Raw genomic sequence first — 14,100 nt, forward strand, 5'->3', positions numbered from 1 at the left:
GGTTAGCAGTCTGTAGCATGGCAAAGCTAACTGGTGTAAGACCTGATGTCTTCCCATAAAGTGAGGAGAAGGATGTGAGGATGACGTGCTGGTTCTCAGATGTGCTAAGAAGTGACGACATGGACCTGTCCTTCCATCCATCGTTGTTGGGAACATAAGATCTATCTCCAATGAGATGGATGAGCTAGCTGTGCTAACCCAGCAACAGAGGGAATACCAGGGGGCAGAGTAGCATCATGCTATTCACTTACATGGCTAACGGACCTAACACCAGACACTAACGCCATGTTGGAAGAGCTTCACCTGCTGTGAGCAGACAGGATACAGGAGACAGAGATGGAGCATGACTGAAGAAGCTCAGTCCTGGACCCTGTGGAGGTGGAGGCTGGCTGAACTGAAGAATGATGGACAAGCTGTCAGCATCTATTTTCTTATGGACCTTTTTGCACTTTCAATACACTTTCTTACTTTTGTTTTCTTGATTGCTGCTGTGACTTCAATTTTGTTGTTCTTGTTACAATGACAATAGAGTTCTATTCTATTCTATTCTATTCTATTCTATTCTATTCTATCATTGTATTGTTTTAATATTTATATCCCTACATGGGTCAGGTCACATGTTACACTTAAAATGAAGAATGAAATGTGGATTAAGCAAACTCAGGACCTACAATATTAGGGTTTGTATCAGTCAAAGATAATAACATGCAGCTAGCTTTTTCTTTCTTTCTTTCTTTCTTTCTTTCTTTCTTTCTTTCTTTCTTTCTTTCTTTCTATATGTGTGTGTGTGTGTGTGTGTGTGTGTGTGTGTGTGTGTGTGTGTGTGTGTGTGTGTGTGTGTGTGTGTGTGTGTGTGTGTTGGGGGGGTGTTGTTAAATGTTACCTAGCATTTTTAAATGATAGATATTTAGTCAAGCATTTGGGTTTTGCCACTAGCTCTGAGGGGCTTTACATCAGAGGGTTTTTTTATTTGGTTGTACAGTAACTATCAGTTTGAAACAAGTTTGTTGTTGTTGTTGTTTTGTTTAACGTGACTTTATGCACAGAATGTTGCTGCTGCATTTTGTCAAATATACAAGAAATTAATCAATTAAACATAGTCAGTTTGAGTTTGGGTTGTGTGAGTTTCTTTATTCTGTTGAATAGATATCTGAATTCTGTTTCTTCAGGAGCTGCTCATCTTAAATCTTATCTATAACTGCTTTTGTATCTCGTGCTTTCAGGTGATGACTTCAGTCTTGCTAAAATCTTAATCGATGCTCAATTAATGCTAAACAGGATGTAGTTAATTGGAGTGTTCCCAGCTTAGGTGTTACCTAAGGTGTAATACGTTACACTTTACAATTAGGGCTTAAAAAGCATTCAGTAGTAGTTAACCATGGTTAACCCATGGTGACACAAGTGTCACAAGACCTTTAAATGTTCTGGAAAGTTCCTTGAACAGCTTTAGCCGTGACTTTAACTCAGGAAGTCCCTGAGTGAAGCATGCTTAACATCAGGATGGGTGGTGTAACAGGTCATGTGATTTTGTGTTACAATGACAACATTTCCAAGATGGCCGTGTGCCAGGCTTACACATGTGTGGGAACTAGCTAAACTTAAAAAGCTTATTTTTGGTAGCTAAAGGTAATATTTAAATGATTTAAGACTTATAATGACTTCATTACATGTTCTTTACTGTATTTAAGCTGTTGTGAACAAATTGGTATAAAACAAATAAGATCAATATCGTTGTGACACATATGTCACATCGGGCCTTTAACCTTGAAATTGTCATGGAAAAACCAATGTGACATATAAGTCACAATAAGAAAAAAAAGTATGATTTGCACAGATAATGTAGTTGATTCTATAATATTTTGTTATAATATTTCATATTGTTCAGTGCAAAATATATTACAAACAAAAAACTCATTATATTAATTACACTATTAACAAAACTTATTTGGAAACCATTTTCCCCTTTCAAAAAAACAATAAATTGACAAAAAGAAATTCTACCTTATATTGGTCAAATTTTAATGTCAGTTATTTTATTCTTTTGGATAACAAGAAGTCCACAAGCCACTGAAAGAAAAGCTTCAAGGCAGAGGTCGCAGCTGGCCTTATTACCCTGCATTCACAAACGGGTCACCCACATCTCCACCACTACCTCCCTAAAGAGTTTGTGTTGGAGCACCAGATGATGTTTGTGTGGACCAGGTTGCATACTGGCCCTTGAAATGTGACAAGCCGGGCTGTTGCATATCCCTAAAAAGCAATGCAACTACCATCTGAGAAATGTGACGTGAAGGGATGGGTACCGAATTAGGTAGTTTTATAGGTACTGACCAAATTCTGTCAAAAGTACCAGGTACTGATTCATTTTAGACCAAAAGGTACCATGTTTAGGTACCTAAATGCATCCTTGTGACTGTGAGGGAGTGGATGAGTAGGTGATTTCCCATGTTGGACACGAACACAGCAGTGCAAGGTTATATATTGAAGAATGAATATGTTTAATTAAAAAAAAAAGTTTAATTATTAAACAAAATGATCATTTCTACCACATAAACACAAAATAGTACAGAGTTTTTTACCGCTGAGTACAATACCAATCGTCGGGTACAGGGCATCGGTACTGTATTGTTTCAAATGTGATAGGTACCCATCCCCAGTGACGTGGGTTTTTGTTCCACTGAGAAGACACATTGTTTCAAATGTTTCTATTTGCCTCAGGTGAAACCGACAGATGGTTGAAACATGGTGTTAAGGATAAAATTTTTTTTGTTTCAACAATGTTCTTTTCAAGTTTGCATTATAAGCATGTTGCTTATTTTTCTACAGCTACAGTTGTTAAGAAGACCTCAAATAGAAGACAATCTAATTTATTTTTATTCAGTTCGCAAATTTCTGTGTTGTAATACAAATCCAAAAAAGAGATTCTGTTGTTAAGCCTAAAAAGTAGTTTCAATTGTGTGGAATTCAAATTATAAGACTAAATCCACTTTTTTTTTTTTTTTTTTTGCCTAACAGAAAAAGTCTGTGGTGCTGACTTATTTTTACTTAGGGACGGGGAAATGTACTTACTGTTAAGACCCAATGGGACGTATACATAACTTTATAGGTCTTTCACACTGGTGGGTAGTATTTTGAAAAATAAAAGCCAGACATGTGTTCCAAGTGACCTATTTAGTCTGCTTTATGACACCCATAATGTTCCTTGAAAGTGAAGTGGGCCCAGGTTCTTTGTGCCCAATGTGACATATATGTCACTTTTCAGAAATGTGACACTAGGGGGTGGTATTCAGAAAAAAAATCTTCCAAAATGTGTTTAGTCTGTTTTTTGCCAACCATAATTTTCCTTTAAGGGGAAATGGGTCTGGGTTCTTATTTAAGTAATGCTTATAAGGCACTTCTATACATTTAATTTAGATTAATGTCTGGTTACGGATGTTAAAGGATAACGGAATACATAATTTAACTTTTACTACTGCTTAATGATGTATTAACTCTGAACAGTAGACATTAATTAACTGCTTTTTATTGCTTTAAGGTTAGGTAACACATTATAATGCTTCATAAAATTAGAATTGATGCTTAGTAACGCCTAAACTGACATTAATTAAGGGACTCACATAGTAAAATGGTACCTTTCTTGGTTTATTTTTATTTTTGTAATATGATTGCGCACAACTCATATTCTTTACTGGAGATTGTAACCTAAATGAAATACTCATTCATTCAATACATATCATGATAACTTGTTCAACATTTTTGCATGTGAAGACTAATGGGATGAGCTAATGACTTAATGTTTTGGGGGTCGAGACTGTTCAACTAAGACCTATGATAATCCATTTTGATCAACATGACAGAATAAATTGATAATGTTGGAAACAGCACAGACTCATCTCCAGCTGCATGGCAACTTGTTTGTGCATTCACAATCGAGACAATGTGGTGAGAGGTGTGTGCAGCTCTCCATAGGTCATTGTGATCAAAATCTGCAAACAGAAAGCTAGCATAGCAGTAATAAATAGGGTCTGTGCTGGCTTTTCTCTTAAAATTGTAAACATGGGCATACCGTTTTAAGTTCTATTTTGTTTTATGTTTTTTTTTTTTTTTTTTTTTTTTTTTTAAAGTTTTCAAAGCTTGTAACTATTCCATCTTGGTGTTTTATTTCCATAGGTATATATCTCCTTTGTTCCAGATCATGTCTGCTCCTGTAGCTCCTTCAGTAGACATATCCTTTGTAAAAACATAACAGTGTTTAATAAACATTGCAGTCATTCCTGTTTCTTTCATGTTTTCTTGTATGTCAATATTTAAAGATTTTTATGAAACAAGCACATATCTGTTAAGTAAAGTATTTTTTCAGATTTTTAAGAAAAGGAAATCATAAAGTTCGAAAACTTGACATGATAGCGATAAACTGAGATCAGGTTTGAATTCCACACCCAAAAATTATTTAAAAAAACAGCTGTCAGACCAAACTCAACAAATTGAGTTCCCTAGTGATGAATCATTTTTATGGATGTCTCAAAGCATTGCAACTTGTTCAGAGAAATGAGAAACTGTTTTTTAATGTTGACAAGTGACACAATGATGAAGATTAAACAGGTAGTTTGGAGAAGTGAACCAAAGCCACTGAGAATCACTGTGAGGTACGTAACTCAGCTCACTGTTTCATCAGGAGGTGGCAGCAGTGCTCTGGTATTGCCTGTAGCTGGCAGTTTCAGATACATGTCCATCACATTCAGGTCCATCACATGCTAAATCACAGTTTTATCAACCCTCTCTGCACAAATTCTGGTACATGAGACACAGTGACCACAACTTGTAACCCATGCACCAACCCCATGAACCAGTACTGCTAAACTACAAACACAATTTCTGCTTTACATTCAAACTGCAATTTCTAAAACAAATCTTTTTTTTTTTTTCAAAACATGTCACACAATTCTCTGCATTTGACTCAATTTTCATGTAGAAAATCTCTTCATTTCCACGCAGGTACCCTGTGCCTGGGGGGCTGAGCAAAGGGTGAGTCAAATTGAGCAGGTAGCATCCATCATCCGGACTTTCTGAGAATGGGAATAGATAAGAAATCTACTCTCACCAGAAAATTACAGTACTGCATATCATTGCTTAGTGAGTACAGTAGGACAGAAGGACCTTGTAGGACAGTAGGACTGTTCTGTAAGATGTGATAATAAAGTTTGTGTATTTGGAAAATGTATTCCTTCACAGTTTTTACATTATTTTACTGTTTGTATCTCTGAACTGAAAAATTACCAACACCAGGTGGTTGGGAACGTCTTCTGCTCCCTGAGCAAGAAACTGACATGAAAAAGAAAATGTGTGTAAACAATAGAGGAAAAACTGTGAAAGCAGAAATGAGCCTCTCCATAAAGCTTGTCAGCAGAAGGAAGTGCAAAGCCTTGGGCTTTGACATTTCTTGGTAAACAGCTGCGAGTGGTTCTCCACCCTCCCTCTAGGCCCTGGGTCTTTGGGTACATCAGAAGAGATTCTGTAGGTGGGAGTCCCAGCCCAGACAGCCTTAGTGTAAACTGTCATGGCTTCTGGTCTATCACAGCCTGAGACTGATGTGATAATGGATCTACTGGTAAATTGCGCTCACCGTAGGCTCCCGTTCTGATCTTAAAATAAAAAAAGGGATCAAAAATCTGTGGTTGAATGATTAATTTATTTAGAGGTGCATTTACTGTATAAAGACCCGTCTGTTGTTGGCGGCTTTTCTGTGAAGGCTGTTTTGGTTGCAGAACAGAAAACTTACTTGTTCCGGCAAAAATTCTCATAACAGTGAGACTATAAGGTGAGGATATACTTAACTCTTGTTTTAAAATAAATATTGCCTTGAGATCATCTTCATTGCACCTGCTGAAATGATGAGGTCATCAAGTAAAAATCGACTGCTCCTAAATCTACTAAAGCTCCACTCCCAACTGGCCCCAAGAGGGCTGGCCAATCAGAGGGAAGAGGGTTTGTGGAGTAGGGAGCCTTACAGAGACAGCAGCTAACACAAAAAGTCTTAGGCTCAGTTTACATATGACAAGAACACAAAAACTGCAGTGTCAAATTCTGCACTTACACAGAAAATGTGAGAGGCTGATAACGTTGTAGTATGCATGGCAGGCCTGTAGTTGGTGCTATAACGGGTACTCAGCAATTCAGCACACTCAGCAGCACAAACACAACATGGTTCTGTTTCCCTTATGGCAATTTAAGTTACCACAATGAAAGTGTAATGCACAAAGTGTAGTGTGAGGCCAGTGATTCCACTGAAAACTCCAGCTTACTGTTTACATACAAACGCAACAATACTTACTTTCATCCTAATAATACCCCTTTTTTTTCAAATAACAATGATAAACTAAGCATTTTGTTTGTTTGTTTTTGTGTTTTTAACACCTAATCTTAGGCTCTAATTTAAATTGTAATACAATGTGTGATAATATTCTATAACAGGAGAATGAAAAGAAATATGGATTAAATTATGAAAGGAAAAAGGAATGTAACCCATGATTTTTGTATGTTTGAAATGAAATCCTTTAATCTCCCAGAAGGGACATTTGTTTAATTTGCTTCGTGAAGTGATGAAAAAAGAAAAGAGATCAGAAAATATCTGTCTCTGGAAGAAAGAGAACATCAGTGTTTTTACAGATTTATTGAAACTTGCAACAATCAGAACAATAAATAAATATCATGTCGACTCTTTGACTGTTTGATATATTTAAAATAAGTGATTAAGATGATGGATGGAAACCACAACAATAAGGATTGAAAAAAAAGTTTTGTAAAGATTAAAAAAAAATTAGGCACAGATGTTAAGAGAGTTGCAGGAAAAATAGTTTTTCCTTTTTTCTCCCCACAGCAAATATTTGGGGTGAATGATATGTTTGTGCAAAGAAAGCATTCACAGAGGTTTGTCCAAAACTACTACTTGGACATGCAGGACACAATCTGCTAAGGTGGGACACAGATTTGTCCACATGGGGGCGCCGTCACAAACTGAAAGATCCTCACAGGAGTGCCAAAGGAAATCTACGCCCAGCATGCCATCGCAGCATTTCACCAGCAGAAGCAATCCAATGTTTTAATGACAGACTGCTCAGACTGCTCAGACTGCTCAGACTGTCACTGTAAGGTTACAGTAAAACGTTCTTCAGTGTTGGAAACAGATTTTTCTCTTTTAGTGAGTGAAAACTATCTGTATGTTAAAGGTGTGTTTTTGGTAATTAGTTTGTGGACATCACTTCTGAGCATGCATATCACAACAGTACTTCAGCCAATCTAGATCAGGTTTTTTTTTATAATTCCAAAACTCCATGAAAACGACACAAACTTGGAATCTGAAAACCTAGAAACCCCTGACCTTAGGAAATGAAAACCATCCACTCAGTCTGAATATTAAAACAACAACATGAATCTTTGTGAAAATAACAATGATTCCATCCGTTAATAATGACACAAAGGGTAATTTAGTGATGGGCTTCAAAACAAAGGCAGACATGTCAGACATAAAAATGACAGCACGGTCGCCACTGACCAGATTTCTTGACCACTCATAGATGGAAACAGGACTCCTTTCCAAAGATCAAAGAATAAAATAAGGCCCCTCATCTGTCCTCTCCTTCAAAGTGCTGACAATAAAAAACAAGCACAAATGATTTTTTAAAATGGAGCATAACTTGAGTTTGATGAGTCAAAGTCCTTGTTCACTGAGCAGCAGATTTCAGGGTCAGTTTACTTTGAATTCAAATAAAAACCCCATTCCTTTGATAAAAAAATCCTACCAACTGAAACCCAGGGATCTTTAAGAACTTTAAAACCCTCTGTTACATTAGGCTCCTGTTTTCTGGGAACCATCTTTACCACATGGGTAACACCTTGATTAAAAAAGAAGAACTATCATTCGTTCAATTTTGAAACATTTTGGCAACTTGTTGCCTGAGCTGCTGCAGTGTTCACGGTTTATGTTGATTTTAAAGTTGATCATCATCCAGGAAGAGATGCTCTGCTTCTTCACTGTCTTCATGTGTTGCAGCTCTCATCGTAAGTAGGAGGAGCCTCTGTATAATACACACACACACACACACACACACACACACACACACACACACACAAACACACACACACACACACACACACACACACACACACACACACACACACACACACACACACACACAGAGTTATAGTTTCTTCATTTTAACATAAAGTCTATGGTTGTAAATAAATGAGTAAGGAAGTAGAGTGGGAAAGTAACTATGTAAATAAATGGAGTTGCTCTGGAAAAAATGTTTTGTTGCTGGCTTAATATTTTTGTTTGTCTGTTTCGTTTTCAGAGCAAGTGTTAGGGCTGATCCCAATCGTCAACTGCCCCCCCAACTGCTCCTTTGCCTACCCCAAAAGGGGTTAAAATCCCTTTGAAACAAGACACCACTCGATCCCCACTATGTCATCGTCCTTAGTCTCTCTCTGGCTGTCAGAGTCAGAGTGACTGTTTCTTCTCTTCCAGAGAGAGCGCATTTTTACAAAGTGAAGATAAATTGATGTCAGATTACAAGCAACACAAACACAGCAAACAGACCTTACTACCATGATGCACTGCATCAATGAGACAGCTAGGCTATGAAAAGCCAACGTTAAGCTAATGTTACAGTACTCATGACATGCAATTTTAAAACACAATCAACTATTCAAAACATGGCTAATACTAACATGGAGTAGCAAAGGACTGGGTATCTGATGAAAACATGAGTGTCATGGGAAATTTGTCATACCCCTTGGTTGCAAGTGACGTCCTGGTTTTGTTTTTGTTTCAAGGGCTGTGTAGCTCTTTACCCTATTTACAAGATGAGCACGCACAAAACCAAGGAGTAAAACTGGGATTGGCCCCTGGAACTTCAGCACATGAAGCTCACATTTCAAGATCTTTCCAGGACAGATAAACTTAAAGCAAGAGTAAAGTTCAGCTGATAAGCTGAGTGGGCCCTCTTTTCTTTAGATCCTGGCTGGTACACAAGCTGCGTTCCATTTGTGCTCAGAACTGGGAAGTCTGGAGTTGGAGTGACGTCATCTCTGAGTTCAGTGTTCCAGTTGACAAGTCGGAAAAACTTGCCTGAACAGGATTATTTCTGTATAAAAACATCAAATAATACTATATATACGGCTGATTTATTGCGACAAACGCCAGCCAGAGATTCTAAAATAAACGGAGTATAACAGGGGTTCAATTACTGTTTACCCCTCAACTTGGAATTTCCGACGGGGAACTCGTGGGTGGGGTGGCTGCTTCAACTTAGAAGTCGGAAATTCCGATCTCCCGGGGTGTTCCTGCTCAGAACTTGGAAATTCTGACTTCTGAGCACAAATGGAACACAGCAACAGACACATGTGCAAACTGACCTTGAGGATAGGATGAGTTGCTGTAGTCTGGAGGCAGGATGTGTGGTGATGGCATGGCAGGGCCCCCAGCTGCAGGGTATGGTGCCGTGGCCACTGTGGCCCCACTAGGTGCTGTACCAGGCCCGTTCTGCTGGTTCTGAGGGAAGAAGAGACCAGGAGCGTAGCTGAAAGCGTGAGGGGACACCAGCTGAGACTGGCGCTTGTTGAGATAACCGTCGTTCATGTGAGCCCCCCCCTCGGCCCCCTGCTCAACTGGAGGAGCACTAGGGGAGGACATCCTGTTGCGAGGGGTGGGACGAGGAGCAGGTTTTGGGGCAGGGCGAGGTGGCAGTGAGGGGGTGCTGTCAGAAGGTGTGAGGGGGGCTGAGGTGTTTGGGATAGTGTCGGATGCTGGTGCAGGGTTGGGGGCTGGAGCAGCCTCAGCTGCGGGGGAGGAGGAGGGAGCCACCCTTTTGGAAGGTCGCAGTTTTTTGTCCAGCGAAACGTTCCCGATGTGAATGGGTAGAGTCAACATGACGTCTGGAGACTTCAGATTAACCTGATCCAACAAAAGAGAGAGGACAGAGTTCAGGAATGAGACGATGTTAGGACAGCTTAACCTCAAGACACTGTTTATCATATTTCAAACACACCATGTAAAATGTTGCTTGAATTGTCAAATGATGACTTGAGTCTTTCAGTCATGAAGGTCCTGGCTTCAGGTAGTGTTTGATGGGGTGACTAATGTTTGGGGACAACGTGTGCAGCAGTCACTCAGCAGGATATCAGATGTTAATCTAAGGGAACACACACTCCATGCTTTCTACTTGACATGTCTTATAAACAGGGTGGCTTATTAAATTTACTATCCCCAATCCTCAAACTGAAGTTTGACCTCTGACCAGTAGACGACTCTGAAGGTAAGAAAACACCAACACATTCAGGAAAAAGCCTAATAATGCACTTTACAGAGCCGAGCACAGGATCACAGATACAGCAGGTAAACTGTGTCAAAGAGAGTTAGCAGAGTGGGGCTAACGTTAGCAGAGCTAGAACCACCAGCCCCCAGTGTCCTCATGCCTGCACTGGTTCCTCATTGCTTCAGTCAGGTGGTTTTATGTCAGTTTAAATAGAGACAGCCTGCATACAACTTTGCCTCCATTTACTAGATCAACACAAACTAATCATCAGTGCATCAATGTTTTTCCAGTAACAAGTAATCTAATTAATCACTATTTCAAACGATATGACGGTTACCATTACCAATGAGACACATTACTATGCATTCAACCTGGCTCAGTCAGCCAGGCACAAGAGAGGAACTGTAAATAAAAAGTGGGGAAAAGTGGCAGACACACAACTAACGCTGAGAACAATCATGTTGACACGTCTTTAACATAGAGCTGAGACTAAAGTCAACTTTTCAGCAAGAAATATCACACAGCTCCCTGTCTGTGTGAGTCTGTGTAATCTGCAGTCACAGAGGATCTCCTGCAGCATCTTTGGATCAAACCAATTTCAGGGAGAGGGGGGGATGCTTTTCCAGGTTTAAATGTTAGGCACAAGTGGCTGACTTGTTTTGACTTGGAAAAAAACTCTCCAAACCAGAAGAAAAAACATTTCTCAGTAGGACTCAGTATTGAGCAGCTTCACCGTTCTTATTAATCACTTCAAAAATTTGTTTGGGCTTGCTTGATGCAAGTGTTTCAAGGAAGCTTTTGGGAACATTGCTCGAAGAGGTGAAGATGGCTTCACAAAGTGGTTTTTGTGTAATTTGATGGTGGTATTCACTATTTTACCTAATTCATGTTCTCAATTTGACAAATATGTATCCATTTTGCATAAATATAGCAGCAACAAAGGTAACACCTAAAACAAAAGTATGCAAACTTAGAAAAAAATGGGCATTTTCATGTGGGGATGATTCCTCAAACACTGAATAAAACGGTGGAAAAAAAACAAATCCAAATGTTTTTTGTCACACTTCCTCTTCTTACTTTTGCATATTGTAGCTCTACTTAAAACCTAATTAAAGTCCAAATGTGCAAAATGCATATTCTAGCAATTTTTCAACTGATCTAAAGATTTTGATCAGGTCTGTATTTATAAAGGCTTAAGGCTAAAACACAAGCTAAAGGCTAACACATGAGCTAAAGGCTAAACCCTGTGTTAATGTGTTTGAGCTAATGTTGGCTCCAACCCACAGTCAGGAGTTATTCTGCAGTGGTCGTCTGTCAGTAAAATGAAGAGCCAGGTTACGTTAGCTCTGCTTGGTGAGGTTGGAGTTGGTAGATGAGCTCTGGTAGGACAGAACCAGGATTCACTAACATTACACATTACAGACACGTCTCAGAGCAGCGGGCTGTGAGTAGAGAGAATTATAGCTGGATACTAAACTACGCTACAAACTGACGAAGTTAGCTTGTTGTCAGGTTTCAAAGCGTAGCTCTACCTAACTGTTGATAAATACCTTACCTGGTGGAGTTGGATCTGGTAAAAAGTTGACTTCAACAAAGAAAAAGTAGAGTTAAAAAGAAGATCTGATTTCCATTCATTTCCAAAACAAACACACTCCTTGTTCAGAGTCACGTCTTCACCACAGTGTGTGGGAGACTGTGACAGAGTGACTCCTTCACTGCAGCAGACGGTGCAAACACACATGGATTTGATTGGCTGGTCTCAAGGAAACTGAGCAAAGGGGAGCCCTCCTGCCCCAGCAGAACGTTTGCAGCCGAGTATATGATTGACTCCTGGGTGACTTGGAGGACCGTATGCCTGTCGATCCTTTCCGTCGAGGATGTTGAAGATGTCTATGTCTATATTTGGAATTATGATATCAGGCTCTCTGCTGTTTGGAGCAGTTTCCTGATATATCGCAAACTTCAGAAGGTGCAGACAGTACCTTTGGCAAATGACAAGCAGACGGTCATTGAGGGATTGTGCAGGACTGTCAACACTCAGACTCAAGTGACATGCAAACTTAATCGCAGGCTGGATAGGATGAATAACAACTTGGAGAAGTTGTCAGCTCGGCGGTAACGGGCCATCAAATTAGGTCATTTGGCAGAGATGACCAGAAAACTCTAAGGAACGAGAGTTTCAAATTGCACAGGCTGCGATTAAAGAAAAAAAAAGTTTAATGTAGTAGATGGCGGTAATGCACCTTTCAGCTGGTTTGCGGGCAAAAAATCACAGAGGTAGAATGAGCCACGTGCGGGGGGTGAAGTGAACAACTCCAGCCACGCTGAGTTTTGAATAGTTGTTTTGTTTTTGACATCTTTAAAGTGGCCTCATCAGAAGAACCGAGCGTGGACACAGAAGAGGCCACTTTGGTACCAAAGAGGAATAGCACGTCAGTTGTCTGGAGATATTTTGCATTTCGAAAAGAAGATTCGGCACAGTGTAAGGTATTGTGCAAAACATGCCTAGCTACCGTAGCTACAACAAAGGGCAACACTACAAACCTGTATCAGCATTTCAGAAAGCACCACAAGGCTATGTATGACGATTGCATGGCTGAAACCCCCACCACCAGTGTGTCAAGTGGGCCGAAACTCCCCCGACAGGGTTCACTGACTGACATGTTCGCGAGCCACACTCCATATGAGCGAGATTCAAAACGAGACAGCGAAATAACTCGGGCCATAGCTGAGTTCATAGGGAAAGATATGATGCCCCTCAACACTGTGACTCAGGCTGGGTTTATGGCTTTGGTGAAGACGCTGGATAAGCGTTACAACATGCCATCCCGCACAAATTTTAGCCAGGCTGCCATACTGGAGCTGTACCAAATGTGTAACGGAGTTAAAAATGCATTTTATTTTCTATATATTTTTGTAATTTATTTTTAAGAATTTGTATTAAATTTCTTTGAATATTTTAATGGGTATTTGTGAATTTTATCAATCAGTTATTTTTATTTGGAGTTATTTTATTTCTCCTGCAGAAATTGCCATTTCGGCCTTTCATGCTTTATGTACCTCCTAAGTTTCCGTAGCTCCTCCGCTATGCCCCTCACAGTGCTAATCCGCATTGATGAGGGTAAGTTGTATGTAAAAATGCTCCGATATCATTCTGCTGTTTATATTATGAAATAAGCTATATAAACTGTACATTTTAGTGTGTAGTGCTGCCTGTTCATAATATTAGCTTGTCCTGTTGTTTTGGCGCTGTTTTGAACAGTTTAAAATAGAGTTTAGACGATCTTTTCACATTAGTTTTAGGCGCGATTCCCTGTACTGCGTCCCGCCAGAAGCTTTGTTTTCATTCAGAGCAGATTTACCGTTTAATTTACTGTTTAACATCTGTCGTTCAGGAGCTGACGAGCAGAGTGAGGTGCAGAAAGAAAATGGTGTGTTTTGTGTCTTCTGCAGGTATGATTTTTGTTCGATTTCTTTTTATTTTCTGGTGCATCTGTGTAGTTTTCCTTCCACGGTTTTTCTTTCTACTTTATCCACAAGGTGTCGCTGTTTCATTAACATAACTCCAGTGTTTTGGCCACTCACTACATCTTGCCATTAGTACGTCGACTACTTTTATTTTGTGTGTGTGTGTGTGTGTGTGTGTGTGTGTGTGTGTGTGTGTGTGTGTGTGTGTGTGTGTGTGTGTGTGTGTGTGTGTGCGTGCGTGTGTGTGTGCGTGTGTATGCGCGTGCTCGTGTGTGTGTGCGCGCGTGTGCATGTGTGTGTATGTGTGTGTGTGTGTGTG

At 39.7% G+C, this 14,100-nt stretch overlaps 1 protein-coding gene across 1 annotated transcript in view; it reads right to left on the bottom strand.

Moving 5' to 3' along the window:
* Positions 1–6,716: 6,716 nt before the first annotated feature.
* The window catches only part of arrdc1a (arrestin domain containing 1a), a 43,003-nt gene continuing 35,619 nt past the window's right edge, over positions 6,717–14,100 (bottom strand). The window contains exons 7-8 of the mRNA XM_074670558.1: positions 9,415–9,952; positions 6,717–8,075 (exon numbers count right to left, since the gene is read on the bottom strand). Coding sequence (XP_074526659.1) covers positions 8,038–8,075; positions 9,415–9,952 — 576 coding nt within the window. The 3' untranslated portion in view covers positions 6,717–8,037. The remainder of the gene's footprint in view (positions 8,076–9,414; positions 9,953–14,100) is intronic.

The sequence above is a fragment of the Halichoeres trimaculatus genome, unplaced genomic scaffold (genome assembly GCF_033239565.1).
Source record: "Halichoeres trimaculatus isolate MK-OKI-2021-1 unplaced genomic scaffold, fHalTri1.1 fHalTri1_scaffold_5, whole genome shotgun sequence".
NCBI classification, from domain to species: Eukaryota; Metazoa; Chordata; class Actinopteri; order Labriformes; family Labridae; genus Halichoeres; species Halichoeres trimaculatus.